Raw genomic sequence first — 27,249 nt, forward strand, 5'->3', positions numbered from 1 at the left:
AGGCACATAAGGCTGAACAAGTTCAGCAAGATAGTTGAGTTTGTGACCATTTAGAGTCTGAAATGTCAGCAACAAACCTTGAAATCTGCTCTTTGAGTCACATGGAGCCATTGAAGGAAAGCCACAATGGCTTTGATCAAACCTCCTGGTTTTCATCAAAACTTGAGCAGCAGTCTTCTGTACCATCTGTAGATATCCTATACTATTTTGTAGCAATCCAGAAAATAAAACATTACAAAAGTTAATTGTGGAAGACAAAGACATGAATTAAAATTTGTGAAATTTAAAACAAATCCTGAAGTACATTTCAGCTTTATCAGTTCCATCAGTGCAACAACTTATTGTCATCAGGTCAAACTCACCACTCTGATACTTTATTTTAATGAGTGTTGTTCTAACATTTATTGTTAATTTATTTCTTTGCAGACATGCAGCCGTTGTTGGTGATTAAAGAAGAAACTCTCCCTGAACACCAGGAATGGAGTCTGAGTGTTGACCAGGAGGACATTAAAGAAGAAGAGAAGCTGTGGATAAGTCAGCAGGGAGAGCAACTTCAGCAGCTGGAGGAGGCAGATCTCACCAAGTTTGGTTTCACTGTAAAGAGTGAAGATAATGATGAAAAACCAGAGTCATCACAGCTTCATCAAAGCCGAAGTGATGAGAGCACAGAGGCTGAGCCTGTAGCCAGCAGCTCATCTGTACACAGAACACTGACAACAGAAGCTGATGGAGAGAACGATGGAGGACCACAACCAGCCAGCAAGTCAGGTCCAAACAGTCATTTACAACCAGGTATCAGTGGCAGGAGTTCAGACAGTTCAGGAACTGAGACGGATGACAGTTATGACTGGAAACAGACCAGAGAATGCCAGTCAAGTTTTAACTGTCGAAAAAATACCAGTATTGTTCATTCATGCAACACTGATGAGAAACAATTTAAAGGCTCTAAATATGGAAAAGCATCTCGTCACGTGAACAACTCAGAGCAACAAAAGGAGAGGCAAGCAAGCAGAAAACTATTTAGCTGTTTTGATCAGAGTAAAAGACAGAAACAGAAGGGCACGTTGAAAAAACACATGATAATTCAGACAGGACAAAAAGTATTTGTCTGTTCTGAGTGTGGCCAAAGATTTGGACATAAGAGCAGCCTGAACAGACATGTGATAATTCATACTGGACAAAAGCCATTCGTTTGCTCTGAGTGTGGTAAAAAATTTGGACAAAAGAGCGACCTGAACACACACACGATAATTCATACAGGACAAAAACCATTTGTCTGTTCTAAGTGTGGTCAAAGCTATGGACAAAAGAGCAGTCTGAACACACACATGATAATTCATACTGGAGAAAAACCATTTGTCTGTACTAAGTGTGGTCAAAGATTTGGACAAAAGAGCTACCTGAACAGGCATATGATCATTCATACAGGGCAAAAATCATTTGTCTGTTCTAAGTGTGGTCAGAGATTTAGACATAAGAGCACTCTGAACAAACACATGATAATTCATACAGGACAAAAACCATTTGTCTGTTCTGAGTGTGGTAAAAGATTTGGACGAAATGGCGACTTGAACACACACATGATCATTCATACAGGACAAAAACCATTTGTCTGTTCTGAGTGTGGTCAAAGATTTGGACAAAAGGGCAACCTGAAAACACACATGATAATTCATACAGGGCAAAAACCAAGGCAAAAGCCATTTGTCTGTTCTGAGTGTGGTCAAAGATTTGGACAAAAGGGCAGTCTGAACAGACACATGATAATTCATACAGGACAAAAAGCATTTGTCTGTTTGGAGTGTGGTAAAAGATTTGGACGAAATGGCGACTTGAACACACACATGATAATTCATACACAACAAAAGCCATTTGTCTGTTTGGAGTGTGGTAAAAGATTTGGACAAAAGGGCAACCTGAACAAACACATGATAATTCATACTGGGCAAAAAGAATTTGTCTGTTCTGAGTGTGGTAAGAGATTTGGACGAAATTGCAGTCTAATTAGACACATGATAATTCATTCAGGGCAAAAAGCATTTGGATGTTCTGAGTGTGTTCAAAGATTTGGACAAAAGAGCAGTCTGAACAGACACATGATAATTCATTCAAGACACAAATGAAATTTCATGACCTACAAACATGGTGTATGAAAGAAATCAATAAAAAATTAAAGTTATCCATCGCTATGGCTGATTTCCTTCAATTGGACACAGAGCTGTTTCTAGCCATTTTGGTGCCCTAGGCCTCGGATTTACTGTGGCGACCGTGTGTGCAAGCGAGGAAACAGCTGAAGGGACTTACCTTTTTCAGGGAGATTATCATTTAGATTATAGATTGACAACAGGTGTGTGACAGATCTTAAATGTTAAATTGTTGATCAAACACCCACACAAACACAATTTAGAATAACACCAATAGCAATGAAAATAAATAAAATAAAATAATTAAAACCACAATTCCGTTTCAGCTTTTGTGCAGATATTTTGAAAGTCCTGACAGCTCCCATAATATGAACAATAAAAAGGTGCTATGTTCAAGTAATGGTGCAATATAAAAATAACGCAATGCTGAAATACCCTCGGCCGTATGAGCATTGTGTTCTGTAAAATTTGCTGCTGTTTAAGTAATTATTAGCTTCCAAAAACTGAGTTTGTAGCTTGCAACCAGGCTGTGATGCCACAGTGCAGCTCTATTCTGATTGGCTGTTAGCCCGGCCACTCAAAAACTAAACAACGCTACCGTCTGCTACATGTCTTTTAAATCACTTCAGAGGTATTATTAGGTTCTAAAACAGCGTTTCAGTTTGTGTGTTTCAGTGTTTTGTTTTGTTTTTTAATCCGTCCAGTGGTGGTATCAGGTTACTAACAAAGCATTTTCAGTTTTAGCAGTGTTTATTTCTCACTAGCTTTTACATAATATGAGAGGTGTTATTTCTAGCTAAAAAAAACTAAGCGAAGTTATAAATATAGCTAAGTTATAAATAAGCGATAGCAGGCAGCAATGTCACTACGTTAATGTCCGCGAGATCATGCCATAAAATTAGGTACAGAATGTGACATTTTAATGTCTTAAAATAGGTCAAGGTTAGCCATCTTCGTACTTGTCCAGGGTCTGTCCCAAGAATGTTCCATGTGAATTTGAAGACTGGCAGTAATAAAACTGGACTTATGCTGAACACTGACGGACTGAGGGACGGACGGACACCAGCCATATGTTGTCCTCAGGTAAAAACAGAATACAAAATTTGCAGTACAGGTTTAACTCACTCAGTCCCAATAACAGCAAATGTTTTTTTCCTTTTTTCAGCAACATAAATGGAAATGGTGCTATGGTCAGTGAATACTTTGTAACAATGGTCCTTATAGAAGCAGAATGTGCAAACAAGACAAAATAAAACTATAATGTAGCACTAAATCTTATCCAAATCTAGTCCACCTTAACTGTCTACCTGTCTGCCTTATAACAATAGCACGGGGGTCCATCGTGGCGCCGTGCAGCTCTGCTATGAATTATGTCATCACGTGAAATCTCTCCGATTTCCCAGTCATCTTCAACCACTTTTCTGGGATCAGGTTGTGGGGCAACAGCTCCAGTAGGGGACCCCAAACTTCCCTTTTACCGGGCCACATTAACCACCTCTGACTAGGGGATCCCAGGGGGTTCCCAGGCTAGTGTGGAGATATAATCTCTCCACCTAGTCCTGGGTCTTCCCCGGGGTATCCTCCCAGCTGGACATGCCTGGAACTCCTCCCTAGGGAGGCGCCCAGGAAGCATCCTTACCAGATGCCAGAATCACCTCAGTTGGCTCCTTTCAATGTGGCAGAGCAGCAGCTCTACTCTGAGCTCCCCACGGATGACCGAGCTTCTCACCTCATCTCTAAGGGAGACACCAGCCACATTCCTAAGGAAGCACATTTTGACCATATGTATCTGTGATCTAGTTCTTCCGCCCCTGACACAATCCTCATGACCATAGGTGAGGGTAGGAATGAAGACTGAGCAGTAGATTGAGAGCTTCACCTTTTGGCTCACCTCCCTTTTCGTCACAACAGTACGGTAGATCGAATGCAATACCACCCCTGCTGCGCCGCTTCACTGGTCAGTCTCATGCTCCATTGTCCCCTCACTCTTGAAAAAGGCCCTGAGGTACTTGAACTCCTTCACTTGGGGCAAGACCGCATTCCCTACCCGGTGTAGGCAATCCATCTGTTTCCTCCGAGGTCCTTTCAAATGACTGAGCTTCTCACCCTATCTCTAAGGGAGACCCTAGCCACCCTCCTGATGAAACCCATTTCAGCCCATATAGAGGGATTTCACCTCTATATGTACAACCCCAATTCCAATGAAGTTCGGATGTTGTGTAAAATGTAAGTAAAAACAGAATACAATGATTTGCAAATCCTCTTCAACCTATATTCGGTTGAATACACCACAAAGACAAAATATTTAATGTTCAAACTGATAAACTTTGTTTTTGTGCAAATATTTGCTTATTTTGAAATGGATGCCTGAAACGTTTCAAAAAAGCTGGGACAGTGGAACATTAAATATCTTGTCTATGTGGTGTGTTCAATTGAATATAGGTTGAAGAGGATTTGCAAATAATTGTATTCTGTTTTTATTTACATCTCACAACATCCCAACTTCACTGGAATTGGGGTTGTATCTTTAATTTATAGTCATTCAGCAAAATTACTTTATTCTTAAATATTAGAAATAGTAAGCCAATGATGATAATATAAAAGTGTCTCTCCCGCTGCTCCCTTGTTTTCACTCGGGGTCATCACAGCAGATCCAAGGTGCTTTTGCATGTGGGTTTGGCAAAATTTTGATGCTGGATGCCCTTCCTGTGGCAGCGGTGGGGTTTGAACCGGGAACCTTCCGCACTGAAGCCAAGCACACTTACCACTTGGTCCACCACCCCTGCATAATAATAATAATAATAATAATTTATTATTATGTGCAAAAAATGTATTTAAGATTGCTGCAAAAGTGGACCTTTAAGGGGTTTGGGGGGTCCTTCCCCACCCCTCGCCCCTGTGGCTCTGTCCCTGCACCAGAGGCCTGCAGAGTTTGTCTGCAGGTGTAAAGAGTTTGCTGTCTGTTCTTATCAACTCCGTGTTGTCAAACAGTGACACAGATGATCTTAAATAGACTTATTGTATATTTAAAGTGAAGCAGAGTGTTTGTATATTTTTGTTAAACACACTGCACTGTGTCAACACCCTGAAGTGAAAGGACACACTTTTTTGAAAAGTAAATTATCTGACTGATCAAAAACACCTTTATCAGACAGATTCTTAGTCTGCCTCACAAAATGTTGAATTTTGTTGTAAAAAGGTGTAAAAAGAAAATATGTAAGCTGCACAAAAATCTCAACAGAAGTGTTTGGAAAAACTTTCTACGTCTGCCTTTATAATTGTAAATACATTTATCGGACACACGAGGGCAGCATTTCAACAAAAATAAAGGTTTTCACAGCAAGGGCAGGTGCATTTTGCAGCAGCAGCATCTTGTCTCAGTACTTACCGGAATTGCTACAAGAAATACAAAAACACCAGCATCTGCTGCGGCACATACAGATGCTACAGGAAGTGCTGAGATAAGATGCTGCTGCAAAATGCCACTGCCACACCCACCTGCCTTCTCCTTAAACTCTGAGGCTGCCTGGCGGGTATTTTCACCTGCAGCGTCTCACATTAATCAGCTCATATTATCAGAGTCCGTTCTACTTAGTGACCAGCTGTTATTCAGTGATCAGAGTGTGTGTGTGTGCGCTGTTTTTAGGAACACAGTGCACAGTAATCCAGTTTTTCTCCTAACTGAACTGTTAAGTTACTCTGATCTGATGATCCACACGCAGCTGCTAAGTTCCTGAGTTAATGTAACTGGTTTTCTGAGTGCAGTTACCCAGAGAGTTTTAGCTCCGCTAAACTGCTGCATGCACCAAAGCCTGGAACTTGGCGCCTGTCACTTGACTGCGCCTGTCTGCCACGTGTGCCAACCTTTAGGGTGTGTCATGTAGACAGGGGCAGTCCTGAAGGCTGGCCGCCCCGGGCATCGCAGGGGAGGGCGGCACGACCGTGCGGAAAAAATAACGGTCAAAAAAAAAAAAACGGGGGGGGGGGGGGGTTGTCCTGACGGGGGGGGGTTCGTGGTTTCGTTACGGCAGAGCGGCGCCCCCACCTTCCCGTCCCATGGCGGCTTTCCTCTCACTCATTCCCGCAGCTTCACAATGCTATAGAGGGGTTTAATCACGTGACCGATTTGCTGCAGGACAGGTGCCGTCGCCATTCTGGATTACAAGGAGACTGACGCGTGATAGAAAAATGAAGAGAATGTCCGGTTATTACGAGGCTTTAAATCCTCGAGATAAAGCTATTTATCATGATAGATGTGTAGCAGTCGGTTCAGTGGATCCGTATCTTATACCTGATAGTGAGTTTAGTGTTAATGTAACTAACTGGCCGACCGTGTCACACTGCGATATTGTGAACTATGAAGCTGCCGACCAGGTCAACCTCGCCGGCCTCCTGCAGAGCATCACAGCGGAGCTCTGAAAGCGGAGGTCGTCTTGAAGTCCTGAGCGATTTCTCTCACCAGGCGCTGGAAGGGCAGCTTGTGGTTCAGCAGCTCGGTGCTCGAGGACCACAATGTAAATAAGCATCCGTATGGGAAGCGTTCTTGTGTTATCTTCTGCAGTATTTTTATGTGTTATATAATTTTATTGCCAAATAAAATTCTGGGAGCAGTGGATTTCTGTTAGCGGTGGATCTCTCACAGCGACACGATGCCGTGAGGCTTCTTCACACCGACGTTGAAATTTCTGCAATTGTTCGCCAAATGCACGAAGTGTAATCACAGCGGCCACCGCGTCGTAATCCAGAATGGCCGCGGGACACAAAATGACGTGACCGATACGTCACATGAAAACACTATAAACTGCGAAGCAAAGACCGCAGCGAAACGAGACGAGTCATTGGATAAATGCTGGGCTTTGTCCCGCCCATCGGACGCTCAGCGTGTTTGGGGGTCTATGGGGCAGTGGGCTGGACCGGACGCTCAGCTTCTGCATGATGATTGGATGATCTGTCTGAGGCTGAATCCCTTTTTGATTGACAGCGAAATGAGCAAATCAGCGATCTTTTGGTGTAAACATCCGTGGGAGCATTTTTTTAATTTTCATTCTGTTCTGAGTTGAACCGGATGCTTTCCTAATCCTCTTAGCGGCATTTTCTTTGTTAAAAACGACTAGCGACAAATCGAGCTTCTATTTCTGGTGTGTTTTTTTTTTGTAGCTGCTTGTGTTTGGAGACTAATATCACTCTTTCTGATTTCTATCGCAGTTTCTGTCCCTACTGAGCAGCGGGTGCTGCTGAGCTCCTTCACCGTCACAAAGCACTCACAGGCGGACAAACTTCACACTAGCCTCGCGCCAGTCCCAGCTAGCGAGCTAGCTAGGTAGCAAGCTGCACATAATGGCAGACAATTTGAATGTTGTGGACCGGATTTTGGCGAAGCCATTTGATAGTCTTCCTTACGAAGAAGCCATGGCTGCTGTCATGGCTTCAGCTCTCAATGGTTTGCAGGCCAAAGTTAAAGCAACAGCCCCCAGTGCAATGTTTATGCATTGCTATGCACACAGAGTGAATCTGGTTCTGTCTCAGGGGGCTAAATGCTTATCTGAGTGCAGAATATTTTTTGCATCACTCTCTGGGTTTGCCACATTTTTCTCAAAATCCACAAAGAGGATGTCTTTTCTTGAGTCTGCAGGCTGCTCAAGGTTGCCCAGAAATGCTCCTACTCAATGGAATTTCACATCACGGATAGTGAGCACTGTGGCAAACAATTATGATGCCCTCCTGCAAACCTTTGAGATGATCATCGCAGATAAGTCCATGGATGATGACACATTAGACTGTGCCAATTTCTTTGTGTTTGTTATTGCAGTAGTCATTAAAACTGGAAATTTGTTCTTGAAAATAGCTGTTGTGAGTTAATTTGTGGGATTGTGGGTGTTCAGGACGAAGTTAGTGTTTTCATGGGTGGTGGGGCGGAGGTGGTGGCCACGTTAGTGTGCGCAGGGGGGGGTGCACGCAGGGGGTTTCGCCCGGGGAGTAAATCACTCTAGGACCGCCACTGCATGTAGAACTGAATTCCTGTATGAACAGACTTTGATCTGAACTGGACTTTGCTCTAAACTCCAATCTGGAATGAACTGAATCTCAGAATGAACATTGAGTTTAGCTTTGACTTTTCATTTGCAGATGTGTGCCCAAATGCATCTTCACTGTCTCACCTGCCCTCTCATTCTCTCCTGCAGTTTATCCAGTCCTAGAAGCTCTGCAGGCTCACTTCCCTGGTTCCAGTCCCTGTCTCGTTGCCCTGTCTGTCCTGTCAGCACCTTCGCGTGCGAACATAAAGACACATCTTTATGTTCGGCTGCTTTCAGTAATGCTGGTATTTGGTTAGACTCTTTCTCTCCGATTTTTCTGAGTTATCTTCATTAGTTACTTCCTCCAAACCATCAACATGTCTATTAGACCCCATTCCTAAAAGGCTGCTCAAGGAAGCCCTACCATTAATTAATGCTTTGATCTTAAATATGATCAATCTATCTTTATTAGTTGGCTATGTACCACAGGCTTTTAAGGTGGCAGTAGTTAAACCATTACTTAAAAAGCCATCACTTGACCCAGCTATCTTAGCTAATTATAGGCCAATCTCCAACCTTCCTTTTCTCTCAAAAATTCTTGAAAGGGTAATTGTAAAACAGCTAACTGATCTGCAGAGGAATGGTCTATTTGAAGAGTTTCAGTCAGGTTTCAGAATTCATCATAGTACAGAAACAGCATTAGTGAAGGTTACAAATGATCTTCTTATGGCCTCAGACAGTGGACTCATCTCTGTGCTTGTTCTGTTAGACCTCAGTGCAGCTTTTGATACTGTTGACCATAAAATTTTATTACAGAGATTAGCGCATGCCATAGGTATTAAAGGCACTGCGCTGCAGTGGTTTGAATCATATTTATCTAATAGATTACAATTTGTTCATGTAAATGGGGAATCTTCTTCACAGACTAAGGTTAATTATGGAGTTCCACAAGGTTCTGTGCTAGAACCGATTTTATTCACTTTATACATGCTTCCCTTAGGCAGTATTATTAGAAAGCATTGCTTAAATTTTCATTGTTACGCAGATGATACCCAGCTTTATCTATCCATGAAGCCAGAGGACACATACCAATTAGTTAAACTGCAGGAATGTCTTACAGACATAAAGACATGGATGACCTCCAATTTCCTGCTTTTAAATTCAGATAAAACTGAAGTTATTGTACTTGGCCCCACAAATCTTAGAAACATGGTGTCTAACCAGATCCTTACTCTGGATGGCATTACCCTGACCTCTAGTAATACTGTGAGAAATCTTGGAGTCATTTTTGATCAGGATATGTCCTTCAATGGGCATATTAAGCAAATATGTAGGACTGCTTTGTTGCATTTGCGCAATATCTCTAAAATTAGAAAGGTCTTGTCTCAGAGTGATGCTGAAAAGCTAATTCATGCATTTATTTCTTCTAGGCGGAACTACTGTAATTCATTATTATCAGGTTGTACTAAAAGTTCCCTGAAAAGCCTTCAGTTAATTCAAAATGCTGCAGCTAGAGTACTGACAGGGACTAGAAGGAGAGAGCATATTTCACCCATATTGGCTTCTCTTCATTGGCTCCCTGTTAATTCCAGAATAGAATTTAAAATTCTTCTTCTTACTTATAAGGTTTTGAATAATCAGGTCCCATCTTATCTTATGGACCTCATAGTACCATATCACCCCAATAGAGTGCTTCGCTCTCAGACTGCAGGCTTACTTGTAGTTCCTAGGGTTTGTAAGAGTAGAATGGGAGGCAGGGCCTTCAGCTTTCAGGCTCCTCTCCTGTGGAACCAGCTCCCAATTCGGATCAGGGAGACAGACACCCTCTCTGCTTTTAAGATTAGGCTTAAAACTTTCCTTTTTGTTAAAGCTTATAGTTAGGGCTGGATCAGGTGACCCTGAACCATCCCTTAGTTATGCTGCTATAGACTTAGACTGCTGGGGGGTTCCCATGATGCACTGAGTGTTTCTTTCTCTTTTTGCTCTGTATGCACCACTCTGTCCCAGCAGAAGACTGCCCCTCCCTGAGCCTGGTTCTGCTGAAGGTTTCTTCCTGTTAAAAGGGAGTTTTTCCTTCCCACTGTCGCCAAGTTCTTGCTCACAGGGGTCGTTTTGACCGTTGGAGTTTTTCCGTAATTATTGTATGGCTTTGCCTTACAATATAAAGCGCCTTGGGGCAACTGTTTGTTGTGATTTGGCGCTATATAAATAAAATTGATTTGATTTGTTTCCCATGTAACAATAAGAAATATACTCAAAACCTGGATTAATCTTTTTAGTCACATAGCACTACTATTATTCTGAACACTACTGTAAAACAGATGGTTAAGTGTAAGAAGGTACTGAGTGTGATGAAGTTTTTGTGTGGTGTGGACTGGGGAGCCAGCAGGTCAGCCCTGAAAACTATTTATACTGGTCTGATAAGGTCAGTGTTGGACTATGGCTGCATTGTGTATGGGTCGGCTACTACAACATCACAGAAACAGCTGGATGTTGTTCAAAATCAACCCCTTCGTCTATGCTGTGGAGCCAGGAAAACTACTCCAGTTGCAGCTATTCAGGTTGAGATGGGAGCGATACCGTTACACCTTAGGAGAGATCAACTGGCTCTAGTGTATTGAGCAAACTTACGGGGACATGATACTTGCCATATGACCCAGTCAGTGTTGGCACCCTGTCAAGAGAGAGAGACTGCTGCTATCAGAAGCTTTGGGTGGGTAATGAAACGGAAAGTGAAGGATATGAACCTAAACACATTTAAGATTTCACCTACTGTAGTCTTCCCAGTGACATCTCTGTGGTTGTTTACAGATCTGAACATTGACTTAGGGCTACTGGAAGAATGGCATGAGAGTGGTGGACAGCAGTAGGGTCATGTGTTTTCTATGTGAGAGGTACAGTGAGACTACTATAATTTGTTGACGCATCAAAAAACACAGGAAGGCATTCAAGTCTGCAGTGATTAAACCATTACTTAAGAAATCCAATCTTGACCCTAGTGTATTGAAGAATTATAGGCCGATATCAAATCTATCATTTTGTTCTAAAATCCTGGAAAAAGTGGTTTTGCGACAGCTCGTGGACTACCTCACTGAGAATAATCTTTTTGAGCCACTGCAGTCTGCTTTTAGAAAATATCACTCCACAGAGACAGCACTTACTAAAGTAGTGAATGACCTTTTGTGAGCAGTCTTGGTCTTGCTGGATCTTAGTGCTGCGTTTGATACTGTGGATCATCATATTTTACTCAATAGTTTGGAGAATCACTTTGGAATTACTGGAACTGCTCTTGCAGGTATGACATCATACCTGTCCAGTCATTCTTACTGTGTATTGTGTAATGGCACCTCCTCTGATCGTAGGGACATGAAGTTTGGGGTTCCTCAGGGATCCGTTTTAGGCCCACTGCTTTTTTCCCATTATGTAGCACTCCTTGGGAATATACTGCGGCACTTTGTGATTCCCTTTCATTGCTATGCTGATGACACTCAATTGTACATACCAATAACTGCTGGTAATCTCATTCACATAAAATCTTTGGAAGATTACCTTGCATCAGTAAGAAGTTGGATGTCTAGTAACTTCCTACTTTTAAATTCTGATAAGACTGAAGTTATGGTTCTTGGTCCAGCGAGGTATCGGCATCAATTTGATCAGCTAGCACTTAGCTTAGGTTTGTGTGTTATACATCATACGGATAAAGTGAGGAACCTTGGAGTAATTTTAGATCCTACGTTGTCCTTTGATTTCCACATTAGAGACATTACGAGGACTGCTTTCTTCCATTTGCGAAATATAGCGAAGACTTGTCCCATCCTGTCTATGGCGGCTGCTGAGACTTTGATTCATGCATTTGTCTCTTCTAGATTGGACTATTGTAATGCTCTATTTTCTGGCTTACCGCAGTCCAAGATTAGGGGTCTTCAACTGGTTCAAAATGCTGCTGCCAGACTTTTGACACAACTTTTGACCATGTTACGCCCGTTTTGGCGTCCCTGCACTGGCTTCCTGTTCCTGCAAGATCGGATTTTAAAGTACTGTTATTAGTTTATAAAATTGTTCATGGACTTGCACCTCCCTATCTGGCTGACCTGGTAAGCCCCTATGTACCAGCTCGGGCCCTGCGTTCTCAGGGTGCAGGACTTCTGTGTGTTCCCAGGGTGAATAAAAAGTCTGCCAGTCACAGAGCTTTCTCCTACCGTGCCCCAGCTCTGTGGAACGATCTCCCGGCACACATTCGGCAGTTGGATACTGTGGAGACTTTTAAGTCACGTTTAAAGACTCATTTGTTTTCCCTGTTTTATCATTAGTGTTATGATGTGTTTTTATTCTTGTATTCTTTTATGGTTGTCTTTCTTTTATGGTCCTCTTTTTATTGTTTTAAATTTTTAAATTTTCTTTTTTTTTATGTTGTGTGAAGCGCCTTGAGACGATTTCATTGTGAGTTGGCGCTATATAAATTAATAAATTTGAATTTGAGGGTTGCAGTAGCCTATGTCCTTCCTCGGTTAAATGTAAAACGAATTATGGGTGACCTTGCTGTATACACCGCAGAGTTACTGCAATATGGCTGGCACTACACTGGGTGATTGATCATAAAATAAAGAATATAGTAATAGCATCGGACTCAGGTGTGGCATTAATCAGCCTTAAAAACATACAGTCTGAAACTTGACAAGATCTTGTATCTGACAGTTTCCTTGACAAATAATCTCACAAAGTTAGGAGCGCTCACAGCATTTATGGGTGATTCTTTAACTACGGGCACTATTGGCCTTGTAAATGTAATTTCCACCACACCGTTGCCTTACAATATAAAGCGCCTTGGGGCAACTGTTTGTTGTGATTTGGCGCTATATACATGTGCTCTGATGTCACTGTTTATCTCCATAGAAACTACCCAAACAATCTTTCATACAAACTGTTTAAAGGTACATTACAGTGTTGTGGTGGAAATTACGGCAATAGTGTGGGACAACTACATTTTGTTTAAAAAAAATCACAACAGTTGTATGACATTGAATACCCCAATTATGTTTTGATTATTTTACTTGTAAATGTAATTTCCACCACACCATTGCCTTACAATATAAAGCGCCTTGGGGCAACTGTTATCTCTGATATTTTATTCAGAGATATTTTAAAGCATTAGAAAAAAACGTTTCTTTACCATTCATTTTTATCATTGAAGATCAAAAGTCTGGGTGTGGGACAAGCACAAAACGGCAATATTTGCATATAATGATGCTGAAAAAAGGTGAAAAAGTCATACTAATAGAACAAATTTCTTAACACACTTTCATTGTAAAGATAACTATAAAAGTGTGAAATTTCCCCTTTTTTCTGTTTCTCATACAATATGATCAAAGGACATAAGTGCCCGTAGTCTAAGAATCACCCTTATATAGGTCGCAGCTCATATAGGGGTCAGAGGAAATGAGCTGGTTGATAAGTTTGCCAAACAAGGAGCAGGGATGTCCACTATAGATGTTGACATCAGACACAGTAAGGGAGAACTGAAGAGTTTGATCAAAGCTAAAGGCATTAGCAAGTGACAGCACCGATATGATGCTGGGCGCACAGGGTGCCATTTCCATATTGTTCAGTGTAGTCTTGGCAGGGGAAGGTGCACATGCACCTTCAAAACAAAAGAGAGGAGCATGTGTTCTCAAGACTGTGTTTTGGTCACACAGGATTGAATAGCTCACTAGTTAAGATCAATAAACATGTTGATGGAACTTATGAATGTGGTGACAATCAGGAGACCATGGAGCATGCTCTTGTACAGTGTCAAGAGTAGCAACAACCAAGACAGCTACTGTCCATTCAGCTGCAGGGGAGACAGGTAGACGTCAGCTTACGGAACATACTTAAGATAGAGTCTGGTGGGATCTGCTTCAATTACTTTTATGAATATCTGAAGACTACAGGATTACTGCACAGGGTATGAGTCGAGTACCGTTTTTTTTTTTTTTTTTTTTTTTTTTGGTAATTGTATTTTGGGGATGTTTGCCTCCTGACCAACACTGTAGTCCAGTTGGTGGCGGTAATACTCCATATAAGCTGATTGCGAACCGCCATTAAACACGAAGAAGAACTTTCCCTTTGGAGGGCGAGGCTAAAGCTAGTTAGCTGGAGATGCTGGAAACTCTTCTCTGAACATATCAAACTTCACTCTGTGATCCTCGAATATGTTTTTGAAGAGCTCCAGAAGTGCAAAGGTCGACAGTAAACCGGAAGAAGAAAAGGCGAAGTTAGCGCGAAAAGGTGGAACAGCTGAGAAGGTTGTTGAAACGGCGCGGCTAACTGCTGCTAATGCCGAGATATTTGAGTTGGTAGAAACAACAAACAAAAACATCGCAGAGCAGCAAGATGAAACGAGTGGATTTAAAGAAGAGAAGAAACTAGTCAACGTGCTGGATGCTATTTTCAAGCCTGAAGTTCGCTGATCCAGAGCAGGTTTGTATTTTATGTTCTGTATTCAGGGCTCCATCTAAACAATGGAAACGTGGCGCTGCACCAGGTTGTTACATTGTCGGCACCATCATATCGATTTTCAAGTTTACGGTTTTCACTCGGTTTTCTCAGATTATTTTGCTGAAATTGATTGAAATAAGCCTTTTCATTTATCTTTGATTTCTTTTTAATAGAATGCAGTGGGCCCCAGACCACTGTTGTCCCCACCACAACTGGGATGATAGTCTGAAAATACGCATGCGCGACCAGGTTGGTTCAAAGGTCGAGAGGTGTAAAAACGAAAACACGCTCGGTCGGTCAGTGACAGCATCAGTCAAACAACTGTCTAAATCCATAATAAACATAATTTTACACGTGCATATAAGAAGTGAAAATGCAACTGTTTTACCAAGCCACTACAATATAAATATTATAAGTAATACCTTTGAGATGATCCCAAATGCTTTCTCCACCCCATGAAGCGCACGAGAAGCTGTTGGAGAAAACTCCTTTGTGCTTCCGGAGCCAATAGAGATGGTTTTATCAGCCAGTCTCTGAGAGCAAATGATGAATACGCTACGAAATAATTTTATATAACTCTGTCCAGCAACACACAGCGCGGCGTTCAGCAGGTCGCATTGGCCTGGTGAATTTTGTGGCAGTGCACCGGTTCAATAAGACCAGTTCTGCCGCTCTTATCATCCAGCCACCCAGAATCAAGTTCGGATATCTGGTCGAGAATGATTTGCCCTCTAATTTTAAATGGGCAGAGTAATCTGTCGCCTTGCTCTGTTGTGATACAAATCAGTGCATTTTATTCCACCTTATTCATTATTAATTGATCCAAATCACAGACACATGTGCCTATAAGCCTAATAAATGACACAGAACATGTAGGGAAATAGACTAGGCAGCTCACGATTATTTACTACAGACACCAATCAGCTGCCTTTCACCAACCAGATCCATGATTAATTTTTCCACAAATAATTTATTTCACACACTCGGAAATACAAAGATCGCGTGCAAGATTTATAGAGGTCCGCAAAGCGAAACAGTGATCAGCTGATTCTATGTTTATGAATAGACACTGCCTGGGTTGGCAGTGGATCAAGTTGACAAAACCTGAATTTTCAGTTTGTGTGCAGCATAAGTTTTAAGTTTTTCTTCCTTGGACACCAATACCACGTTTTCACTAAATATCTTTCAAAGAATCAACGTTCCAACAGGAAAAATAATCAAAGTCTCTATCATTCTCGCTGCTCACACAGTCAGTCATGATGCCTCGAGACTGCAGTTTGCACCTCTTGCTCTTGGATCTTTCATATCAGACCCGGAAGCGTGATAGACTGTGAAAAGTCTTATACGTCACTTTTCAGCCACGCGGAGTGATTTCTCTGGTCTCCATTGATTTCTTGTAATGGTTCAACATGGAAGACTCACATGTCAGGGTTCTCACCAGGATTTTTTAGCAAATGGGATGGAAAAATCACTTAAAAAGCCTGGGGTTCGGGGGCCACGTAGGTGACAACCAGTGTGAAGATGGCACTGGGCTAGGTGGCACCCCGGTGGGGATCCTATTAATGGGCTTATAAAGGGCCTTCTTTTTCAATCTAAATATATCAAATAGCTCTAGAATTTATGAAAACATGATTTTTTTATCTTTTACATACCATGTCTCAAAAATATTATAAAATCAGGTACTTAAGCTCACAATAACACCTAAATCATGAGCTCACAACAACATTTATTAAAACTCAAACAGCTACATGTATATTTCTACTGTAGATTTGATTAAAGAATGGTCAGTTAATAACATCAATTCTTTCATTCATCTTGGCTCAGTTGTTGCAGGCTGAGGAAAATCATAAGGAGGTTGTCCAGTGTTTGTTCTTTCAGTCTGTTTCAGCAGTGGGGGGTCTTGACCCTCTTCATAGTGGAAAAGCCCCTTTCACAGTCTGAAAGTATAAATTACTCAAAGCCTCAGCTGACAGTCTCATCACAGTGCATGTTTATTGAGGCACTACAAATAAATGCATTTAATGAGTTTGGTTTCAAGATGCTCATCATGTTGTCTAAATTTCTTCTTGTCAAATTATATGAACACCAGGTATAATATAGTACCAGGGTAAATTTAAAAAGGCCATGGCTACAGGTACGGACCCATATCTACAGAGAGCATTCTAAAGATACGGAGGGTGTCTTACCGACCAATCAGAATGCGCAAATATGTCCGTACCTGTACCATATGCAACTAAAGGCCTGGAAAGGCTTGAAAACTCGTTCGTACATTGTCCGTATCTTCAGTGAACCTCGGTCCGTACCTTTAGCAGTCCCGCAAAAGATACGGATGTACGTACCCGTAGCCACTTCACAAAAAAAGTCATTTATGAAACTCTCAAAATACTTGCTGTTGAAATAGGAATTACAGCAATGGTTGAAGCCAGTTTTGCCAGGTTCAGAATTATGTCTTGATGTACACATCTTTTTCACTTGTTCAGGATTGAGCAAATATCAACAAAAATTGAGAGTTTTCACTTGTAAAATGAGCTACCAGGGCTGTTTCATTGGTGAGGAGCTGGCAAAAGGCGTCCACTGATGATCACATTACTGTTGTTAGTTCAGTAATGTTGGAAAGAGAGTCAAAGATTCAACCTTCTGGAATCAATAACTTCAAAGTGAATCTTCATTTTAAATCAAATGACACCGCTTTCAAAATGTTGTAATGCAGACAATGAACTACAACTGACTAAAACCTCGTTAGAGATTTTATTAAAATTTACACTCATTCTCACTCATCGTCAACCGCTTACTCCAATTTCGGGTCGCGGGGGCCTGGAGCCTATCCTGCAGCCATAGAGCATGAGGCGGGGTACATCCTTGACAGGATGCCAAGCCAGATATAGACAAATAAATGCATTTACACCCAGACGCACACCTATGGACAATTTAAAGTATTCGTGGGGTGGCTTAGCTCCAAAAAAGAGGTTGGTTGTGCACATTCCCTTAAAAACAGGGAACTTGGCACATGGTTAGAGCAACACAATACAAAGATTTTTAGTCCGGGGGCCATTGGCAATTGTACTCCGTATGGTGGCCATCTTAGATTTCATAATGGCTATCATTGTGGATCAGTTTTGAATATAAGGGTCTAGGATTCCAATGGTGACATAAAATGCTTGAGATGGGGATCCACGAAACACGGTCAGACAAGTGTGCAAGATACAGCGGTGACTGTTTCATGCACCCTCCTGCGTGTGTAAGTGCGCAAACGTAGTGCGAGCAGTTGGAATGTGTGGCACCACATCGTGCCACTGCTGTGGAGAAAATAATTAAAACCACACACCATGGGGGGGGACACCGCAATTTATTGAAACCCTCTTATCGAGCGGACAATACAGTGTGATACTTCTGTTCCTCTGTAGATGACCCATGGTTACAGACGTACAGTCTTGAAATGACATGAATGAAGCCATGTGCTCCCATCATGTCCACATCTGCTGGCCTGGCGCAAGTGTCCAGCGAGTGGCATGCCATGTGGACCATAGCTCGTGGTAATGTGATATTCAGCTCGCCAGCTGAGTGTTCACATGGAGCAGCCTGCCGGTGCGTGCTGAGCAGCTACTCCAGCCCATGGCAATGGCGATATATGTTTTTATGTATTTCCATGTGAGGACAGTAAGCACACATACGTGCCTCATGCTGTAGAGTTGTGAGGTCATGTTCTTAAAAACACGGTACATACAACCCCTGGCAAAAATTATGGAATCACCGGCCTCGGAGGATGTTCATTCAGTTGTTTAATTTTGTAGAAAAAAAGCAGATCACAGACATGACACAAAACTAAAGTCATTTCAAATGGCAACTTTCTGGCTTTAAGAAACACTATAAGAAATCAGGAAAAAAATTGTGGCAGTCAGTAATGGTTACTTTTTTAGACCAAGCAGAGGGAAAAAAAATATGTACTCACTCAATTCTGAGGAATAAATTATGGAATCATCCTGTAAATTTTCATCCCCAAAACTAACACCTGCATCAAATCAGATCTGCTCGTTAGTCTGCATCTAAAAAGGAGTGATCACACCTTGGAGAGCTGTTGCACCAAGTGGACTGACATGAATCATGGCTCCAACACGAGAGATGTCAATTGAAACAAAGGAGAGGATTATCAAACTCTTAAAAGAGGGTAAATCATCACGCAGTGTTGCAAAAGATGTTGTTTGTTCACAGTCAGCTGTGTCTAAACTGGACCAAATACAAACAACATGGGAAGGTTGTTAAAGGCAAACATACTGGTGGACCAAGGAAGACATCAAAGCGTCAAGACAGAAAACTTAAAGCAATATGTCTCAAAAATCAAAAATGCACAACAAAACAAATGAGGAACGAATGGGAGGAAACTGGAGTCAACGTCTGTGACCGAACTGTAAGAAACCGCCTAAAGGAAATGGGATTTACATACAGAAAAGCTAAATGAAAGCCATCATTAACACCTAAACAGAAAAAAAACAAGGTTACAATGGGCTAAGGAAAAGCAATCGTGGACTGTGGATGACTGGATGAAAGTCATATTCAGTGATGAATCTCGAATCTGCATTGGGCAAGGTGATGATGCTGTAACATTTGTTTGGTGCCGTTCCAATGAGATTTATAAAGATGACTGCCTGAAGAGAACGTAAATTTCCACAGTCATTGATGATATGGGGCTGCATGTCAGGTAAAGGCACTGGGGAGATGGCTGTCAAATCAAATCATTTTATTTACATAGCGCCAAATCACAACAAACAGTTGCCCCAAGGCGCTTTATATTGTAAGGCAAAGCCATACAATAATTACGGAAAAACCCCAACGGTCAAAACGACCCCCTGTGAGCAAGCACTTGGCGACAGTGGGAAGGAAAAACTCCCTTTTAACAGGAAGAAACCTCCAGCAGAACCAGGCTCAGGGGGGGCAGTCTCCTGCTGGGACTGGTTGGGGCTGAGGGAGAGAACCAGGAAAAAGGCATGCTGTGGAGGGGAGCAGAGATCAATCACTAATGATTAAATGCAGAGTGATGAGTAGTAAGCTGTCCTAGCTTTACAGAGGGCTTTTTTTATAGAGCAACAGACTCTTTCCAGGCTAAGTGAAGATCTTCTAAATTAGTGAGACGTCATTTCCTCTCCAACGTACGGGTTATCTGCTTTAAGCTGCGAGTTTGTGAGTTATACCACGGAGTCAGGCACTTCTGATTTAAGGCTCTCTTTTTCAGAGGAGCTACAGCATCCAAAGTTGTCCTCAATGAGGATATAAAACTATTGACGAGATAATCTATCTCACTCACAGAGTTTAGGTAGCTACTCTGCCCTGTGTTGGTATATGGCATTGGAGAACATAAAGAAGGAATCATATCCTTAAACCTAGTTACAGTGCTTTCTGAAAGACTTCTACTCTAATGAAACTTATTCCCCACTGCTGGGTAGTCCATTAAAGTATAAATGTAAATGTTATTAAGAAATGATCAGACAGAAGGGGGTTTCAGGGAATACTGTCATTACATCATCAATAAATGCACAAGTTTACGTTGATATTTTGGACACTTATCCCATCAACTGAAAGGATGTTTGGGGATGATATCATTTTTCAAGATGATAATGCATCTTGCCATAGAGCAAAAACTGTGAAAACATTCCTTGCAAAAAGACACATAGGGTCAATGTCATGGCCTGCAAATAGTTTGGATCTTAATCCAATTGAAAATCTTTGGTGGAAGTTGAAGAAAATGGTCCATGACAAGGCCCCAATCTGCAAAGCTGATCTGGCAACAGCAGTCAGAGAAAGTTGGAGCCAGATTGATGAAGAGTACTGTTTGTCACTCATTAAGTCCATGCCTCAGAGACTGCAAGCTGTTATAAAAGCCAGAGGTGGTGCAACAAAATACTAGTGATGTGTTGGAGCGTTCTTTTGTTTTTCATGATTCCATAATTTTTTCCTCACAATTGAGTGATTCCATATTTTTTTCCCTCTGCTTGGTCTAAAAAGTAACCGTTACTGACTGCCACAATTTTTTTCCTGATTTCTTATAGTGTTTCTTAAAGCCATAAAGTTGCCATTTGAAATGACTTTAGTTTTGTGTCATGTCTGTGATCTGCTTTTTTCTACAAAATTAAACAACTGAATGAACATCCTCTGAGGCCGGTGATTCCATCATTTTTGCCAGGGGTTGTATTCTCCAGTTGTGACTCACGGGTCCAGACATCTCAACAGCTGCTGCTGTGTGCCATGCCCACCTGTTTGTTCAGCACACAGAACAAAGTGTCACTTTCTGTTTCTGTGTTATTTGATTCATTATTTTAGTTATTTGTTATGCAATCGTGTATGTGGTTATTGTAGTATTTATTTATATACTTGTCCTGGCACTGTTCTGTGTTTTTAATGTAACACGTCATGTGCACTGAACCGTCATTTCCGAGTGTCAGTGCGTGGCTGGCTGGTGATCAGCTGGGAGGCACCCTTCTGTGTTGTGTGCGCTCAGATGTTGCTGGTGGGTCCCCATGTGATTTTGTCTGTACATATATAATCAGCATGTCATGAAAGTGTGCCCCGCCGCACGCTACATGTGTTGAGGGGGGAGCCGACACACTGGCATGCCACATGCTGGGGGGAGTTTGGCACAGCAACACCCATGTGTGTTACCTGGTGACGCCACACTCATAGGGCACTTAGACGATTTTCACAAACAGCTCGAATGTGGTCAGGTCCTCTCAGCTCTCATACCAGGAGCGTGACTAGCCCCACCTTTTCTAAGTGTCCAGCGAGCAGTGTTGGATGTTCGTGTGTGACACCTGGAATTTGGCAGACACCTGCTGAGAGGGGGATCGAATGAGCACTCTGGGGTTAACAAACCTGAATAGATTTTTTTTTAATAGTGCGTGTTGGTGCGTGATATTCGTGATTTTCATGGAGTGTGTTTTTGGCTGTCAAAAAATCTTCCACGAATGTCGCACACTGCCCTCATTTCACCTCATGTCATGGAGATCGCAACTGAGCATGTTGATCCTTCTTGATTAGTGGTGATCCTTAATAGAGCGTGACAGCGTTCTTCTCTGATGTGCACACAATTAAACCCTGCTGCACCGCATTAAGTTTCATTGCTGTAGTATACTGAAAGACAGTGATGCCAAGTCAGCTAAAAGTTTTGTTCCAATGCTCCTCAGCACGATGTGCTCTTATGCATGATAGCGCGCAACAACGTGGAACATTATTCTTGACTGTGCATAATGGTTCCTGATAATTCTTCAGCAACACGCGCCATTAATCGTAACGTGTGGTAACAGGTTACAGCAGTTCCTGAGGACACCTGAGGCCTCTGCCCCGAATCATCACATTCATGATCAGCGGCCAAGAATGTACACTTCATGGCATTCATGAGTTGCCGCTGTTATGTGTAAAGGCAGCTTTAGGAACATCTAGCAATTAAAGATGTAAAAGCAATAATGCCCTGTTGAGCAGAATTGAGTGCTAATGAAGAGTCAGGAATACCAAATATGGCAACGAGTGGATAAGGCTGCAGATTCACTTTGAGATCAGAAGAAATGACTGACAACTAACACGACCAAAAATTATATAATAAAGGACAGAAAAAGAACATGTGGCCAAAATGACCTGTAGAGCCTTTATGTTTATCACATACATTCACACTATCGGTATATTGCAGAAAACCTAGATTTGGAGAAATGAACTCTTATTGTTAGCAAAGTGTGTAATTTGTTTCTTTGATAGCTTTATCTATCCATGAAGCCAGAGGACAGACACCAATTAGCTAAACTGCAGGATTGTCTTACAGACATAAAGACATGGATGACCTCTAATTTCCTGCTTTTAAACTCAGATAAAACTGAAGTTATTGTACTTGGCCCCACAAATCTTAGAAACATGGTGTCTAACCAGATCCTTACTCTGGATGGCATTACCCTGACCTCTAGTAATACTGTGAGAAATCTTGGAGTCATTTTTGATCAGGATATGTCATTCAAAGCGCATATTAAACAAATATGTAGGACTGCTTTTTTGCATTTACGCAATATCTCTAAAATCAGAAAGGTCTTGTCTGAGTGATGCTGAAAAACTAATTCATGCATTTATTTCCTCTAGGCTGGACTATTGTAATTCATTATTATCAGGTTGTCCTAAAAGTTCCCTAAAAAGCCTTCAGTTAATTCAAAATGCTGCAGCTAGAGTACTGACGGGGACTAGAAGGAGAGAGCATATCTCACCCATATTGGCCTCTCTTCATTGGCTTCCTGTTAATTCTAGAATAGAATTTAAAATTCTTCTTCTTACTTATAAGGTTTTGAATAATCAGGTCCCATCTTATCTTAGGGACCTCGTAGTACCATATCACCCCAATAGAGCGCTTCGCTCTCAGACTGCAGGCTTACTTGTAGTTCCTAGGGTTTGTAAGAGTAGAATGGGAGGCAGAGCCTTCAGCTTTCAGGCTCCTCTCCTGTGGAACCAGCTCCTAATTCAGATCAGGGAGACAGACACCCTCTCTACTTTTAAGATTAGGCTTAAAACTTTCCTTTTTGCTAAAGCTTATAGTTAGGGCTGGATCAGGTGACCCTGAACCATCCCTTAGTTATGCTGCTATAGACGTAGACTGCTGGGGGGTTCCCATGATGCACTGAGTGTTTTGACCGTTGGGGTTTTACATAATTATTGTATGGCCTTGCCTTACAATATAAAGTGCCTTGGGGCAACTGTTTGTTGTGATTTGGCGCTATATAAAAAAATTGATTGAATTGATTGATTGATACAACAGTGTCCACACAAAAATGTGTATAATCTCTAATAGTTTCTGTGGCTTTGTTTAACTCCAAATTGTGAAAGATGCTCCAGTTCGTACAAGAAAAACATCCTTTCAGCGTCTCCACACTGTCCTTAGTCCACACCGGCACAGATTTGTGCTGTGGCTTTGATTTAAGCACCGTTTTGTTTATGGGCATTAGTTGGACAGTGGCATGATCTAAATTTGCAAGTGGAGGGAGGACTTTGCTGTATAAGCACTTTTTATGTTTCCAAAGCATTTGTCCAAAAGTTTATCCTTCCGAGTGCTGCATTCAATGTACTGATAAAATCCGGGTAACGCCTGCTCCAGGTGGAAATGGTTACAATCACCCAGAATGAAGACAGCGGCTCCAGGGGTGCGTTGAAGTTGATTCTGCGCGCACTCAGACACACGATTTGCAGCTCTTTTTGTGTTCCCGTCAGGTGGGACACAAGCTGCCAAGATTAAGATGTTGCCAAATTCTCGAGGTAAATAAAACTGACGCAGGGACAGACAAAGCAGTTCCAAGTCCTGGTCACATGACAGTTCGTGGACAGTGTACTGTTTACACCATTCATTCTTAATGTAGACACAGAGCCCCCCCTCCTCTGGTCTTTCCCAATGATGCAGTCCTGTCTGAGCGCACACAAAAAAGCCTTCAATGTCAACTAGATTGTCTGGAATATCTGGCTTTAACCATGTCTCTGTTAGCATGATAATACGTGACTCCCCGTACTCGTGACAGTGGTGACAATTTAAACGCAGCTCATCAATTTTGCCAGACAATGACCACACGTTACTTAAAAGCATAGAAGGGAGCGGTGGTTTATTCTCTCTTCCTCCAAAGCTGCTGCCAGGTACCACCCCCCACTTTTATCTCTTTCGCCGCTTCTTCACACCGGCGGCAGGTTTGCACTTTACCTCCACTGGTAAGCCACTCATGGGCGACGTGCCTTTGTGCCAAAGATCCAGCAGAAACTCTCGAGTAGGTTAGTTGTCAGGCATAGTTTGATGTTGTTGAGAGCACCGAGGGAAACCACAGCTACAGTAAACCATAACATTCTTATTGAATTACACATAAGACACCATTTCCTGTAGCAAGCACACAATTCCTCACATACCACCTTAAAATTAGCTAAAATGTTTCTATAAAAAACCAAAACACAGCACTACAGTCCCGGTCGCAATGGTTAAAGCGCCAGGACTGCACTGGACAGCGATGGCTCTCCGGCCACCTCAGCCACACCTGACAATGTTGTCAGAAAGAATTAAGTACAACAAGCAAAAATAAAGAAAAGATTAAAAACCATAAACTAATTATAAGCAAAAGAAAATATGTTTAAAAAACATTTCAAATGTCAAGAGGCAGCCTGTTCCACAAGATACGAGCATGACAAGAAAAGGCTCTGAAGCCTGCTGACTTCTTTTTAACCCTTGAGACAAAGAGCAAGCCTGTGTCCAGGGACACGAGAAGGCACATAAGGCTGAACAAGTTCAGCAAGATAGTTGAGTTTGTGACCATTTAGAGTCTGAAATGTCAGCAACAAACCTTGAAATCTGCTCTTTGAGTCACATGGAGCCATTGAAGGAAAGCCATAATGGCTTTGATCAAACCTCCTGGTTTTCATCAAAACTTGAGCAGCAGTCTTCTGTACCATCTGTAGATATCCTATACTATTTTGTAGCAATCCAGAAAATAAAACATTACAAAAGTTAATTGTGGAAGACAAAGACATGAATTAAAATTTGTGAAATTTAAAACAAATCCTGAAGTACATTTCAGCTTTATCAGTTCCATCAGTGCAACAACTTATTGTCATCAGGTCAAACTCACCACTATGATACTTTATTTTAATGAGTGTTGTTCTAACATTTATTGTTAATTTATTTTTTTGCAGACATGCAGCCGTTGTTGGTGATTAAAGAAGAAACTCTCCCTGAACACCAGGAATGGAGTCTGAGTGTTGACCAGGAGGACATTAAAGAAGAAGAGAAGCTGTGGATAAGTCAGCAGGGAGAGCAACTTCAGCAGCTGGAGGAGGCAGATCTCACCAAGTTTGGTTTCACTGTAAAGAGTGAAGATAATGATGAAAAACCAGAGTCATCACAGCTTCATCAAAGCCGAAGTGATGAGAGCACAGAGGCTGAGCCTGTAGCCAGCAGCTCATCTGTACACAGAACACTGACAACAGAAGCTGATGGAGAGGACGATGGAGGACCACAACCAGCCAGCAAGTCAGGTCCAAACAGTCATTTACAACCAGATATCAGTGGCAGGAGTTCAGACAGTTCAGGAACTGAGACGGATGACAGTTATGACTGGAAACAGACCAGAGAATGCCAGTCAAGTTTTAACTGTCGAAAAAATACCAGTATTGTTCATTCATGCAACACTGATGAGAAACAATTTAAAGGCTCTAAATATGGAAAAGCATCTCGTCACGTGAACAACTCAGAGCAACAAAAGGAGAGGCAAGCAAGCAGAAAACTATTTAGCTGTTTTGATCAGAGTAAAAGACAGAAACAGAAGGGCACGCTGAACAAACACATTAGAATTCAGACAGGACAAAAAGTATTTGGCTGTTCTGAATGTGATCGAAGATTTGGACAAAAGAGCCACCTGAGCAGACACATGATAGTTCATACAGGGCAAAAAGCATTTGTCTGTTCTAAGTGTGGTCAAAGATTTGGACAAAAGAGCCACCTGAACAGACACATGATAATTCATACAGGGCAAAAAGCATTTGTCTGTTCTGAGTGTGGCCAAAGATTTGGACATAAGAGCAGCCTGAACAGACATGTGATAATTCATACTGGACAAAAGCCATTCGTCTGCTCTGAGTGTGGTAAAAAATTTGGACAAAAGAGCGACCTGAACACACACATGATAATTCATACAGGACAAAAACCATTTGTCTGTTCTAAGTGTGGTCAAAGCTATGGACAAAAGAGCACTCTGAACACACACTTGATAATTCATACTGGAGAAAAACCATTTGTCTGTACTAAGTGTGGTCAAAGATTTGGACAAAAGAGCCACCTGAACAGGCATATGATCATTCATACAGGGCAAAAATCATTTGTCTGTTCTAAGTGTGGTCAGAGATTTAGACATAAGAGCACTCTGAACACACACATGATAATTCATACAGGACAAAAACCATTTGTCTGTTCTGAGTGTGGTAAAAGATTTGGACGAAATGGCGACTTGAACACACACATGATAATTCATACAGGACAAAAACCATTTGTCTGTTCTAAGTGTGGTCAAAGATTTGGACAAAAGCGCACTCTGAACACACACATGATAATTCATACTGGACAAAAACCATTTGTCTGTTCTAAGTGTGGTCAAAGATTTAGACAAAAGAGCCACCTGAACACACACATGATAATTCATACAGGGCAAAAAGCATTTGTCTGTTCTGAGTGTGGTCAGAGATTTGGACGAAAGAGCACTCTGACCACACACATGATAATTCATACAGGGCAAAAAGCATTTGTCTGTTCTGAGTGTGGTCAAAGATTTGGACGAAAGAACATCCTGAAAAGACACATGATAATTCATACAGGACACAAACAGTCTGTCTGTTCTGGGTATGGAAAAAGATTTGGACTAAAGCGCGTCCTGAACCGACACATGATAATTCATACAGGGCAAAAAACATTTGTCTGTTCTGAGTGTGGAAAAAGATTTGGACACGAGAACTACCTGAACACACACATGAGAATTCATGCCAGTAGTGTTTAGGGTGCCATTATAGACCCCGTGTCTAGGGCCCATTGCACTGTCTTAGAAGGAAGTTCAAGACAAATGGAAAAAAAAAGGACA

The 27,249-nt window shown here is 41.8% G+C and overlaps 1 protein-coding gene and 1 long non-coding RNA gene across 2 annotated transcripts; one reads left to right on the forward strand and one right to left on the reverse strand.

Moving 5' to 3' along the window:
- Positions 1-428: 428 nt before the first annotated feature.
- LOC117530529 (zinc finger protein 181-like) lies at positions 429-25,758 on the forward strand (the record flags this gene model as incomplete). The annotated part of the gene is made up of 4 exons (XM_034193423.1): positions 429-869; positions 987-1,158; positions 1,327-1,425; positions 25,313-25,758. Coding segments are annotated over exons 1-4 (1,158 nt in total), but the record flags the coding sequence as incomplete, so codon positions are not given.
- A 298-nt stretch (positions 25,759-26,056) lies between these two features.
- Positions 26,057-26,619, reverse strand: LOC117530305. The gene is made up of 2 exons (XR_004566294.1): positions 26,290-26,619; positions 26,057-26,205 (listed from the first exon to the last, which is right to left on the reverse strand). It is a non-coding gene; the product is annotated as an uncharacterized LOC117530305 (long non-coding RNA).
- Positions 26,620-27,249: the final 630 nt, after the last annotated feature.

Source organism: Thalassophryne amazonica, chromosome 18 (assembly GCF_902500255.1).
Source record: "Thalassophryne amazonica chromosome 18, fThaAma1.1, whole genome shotgun sequence".
Taxonomy (NCBI): domain Eukaryota; kingdom Metazoa; phylum Chordata; class Actinopteri; order Batrachoidiformes; family Batrachoididae; genus Thalassophryne; species Thalassophryne amazonica.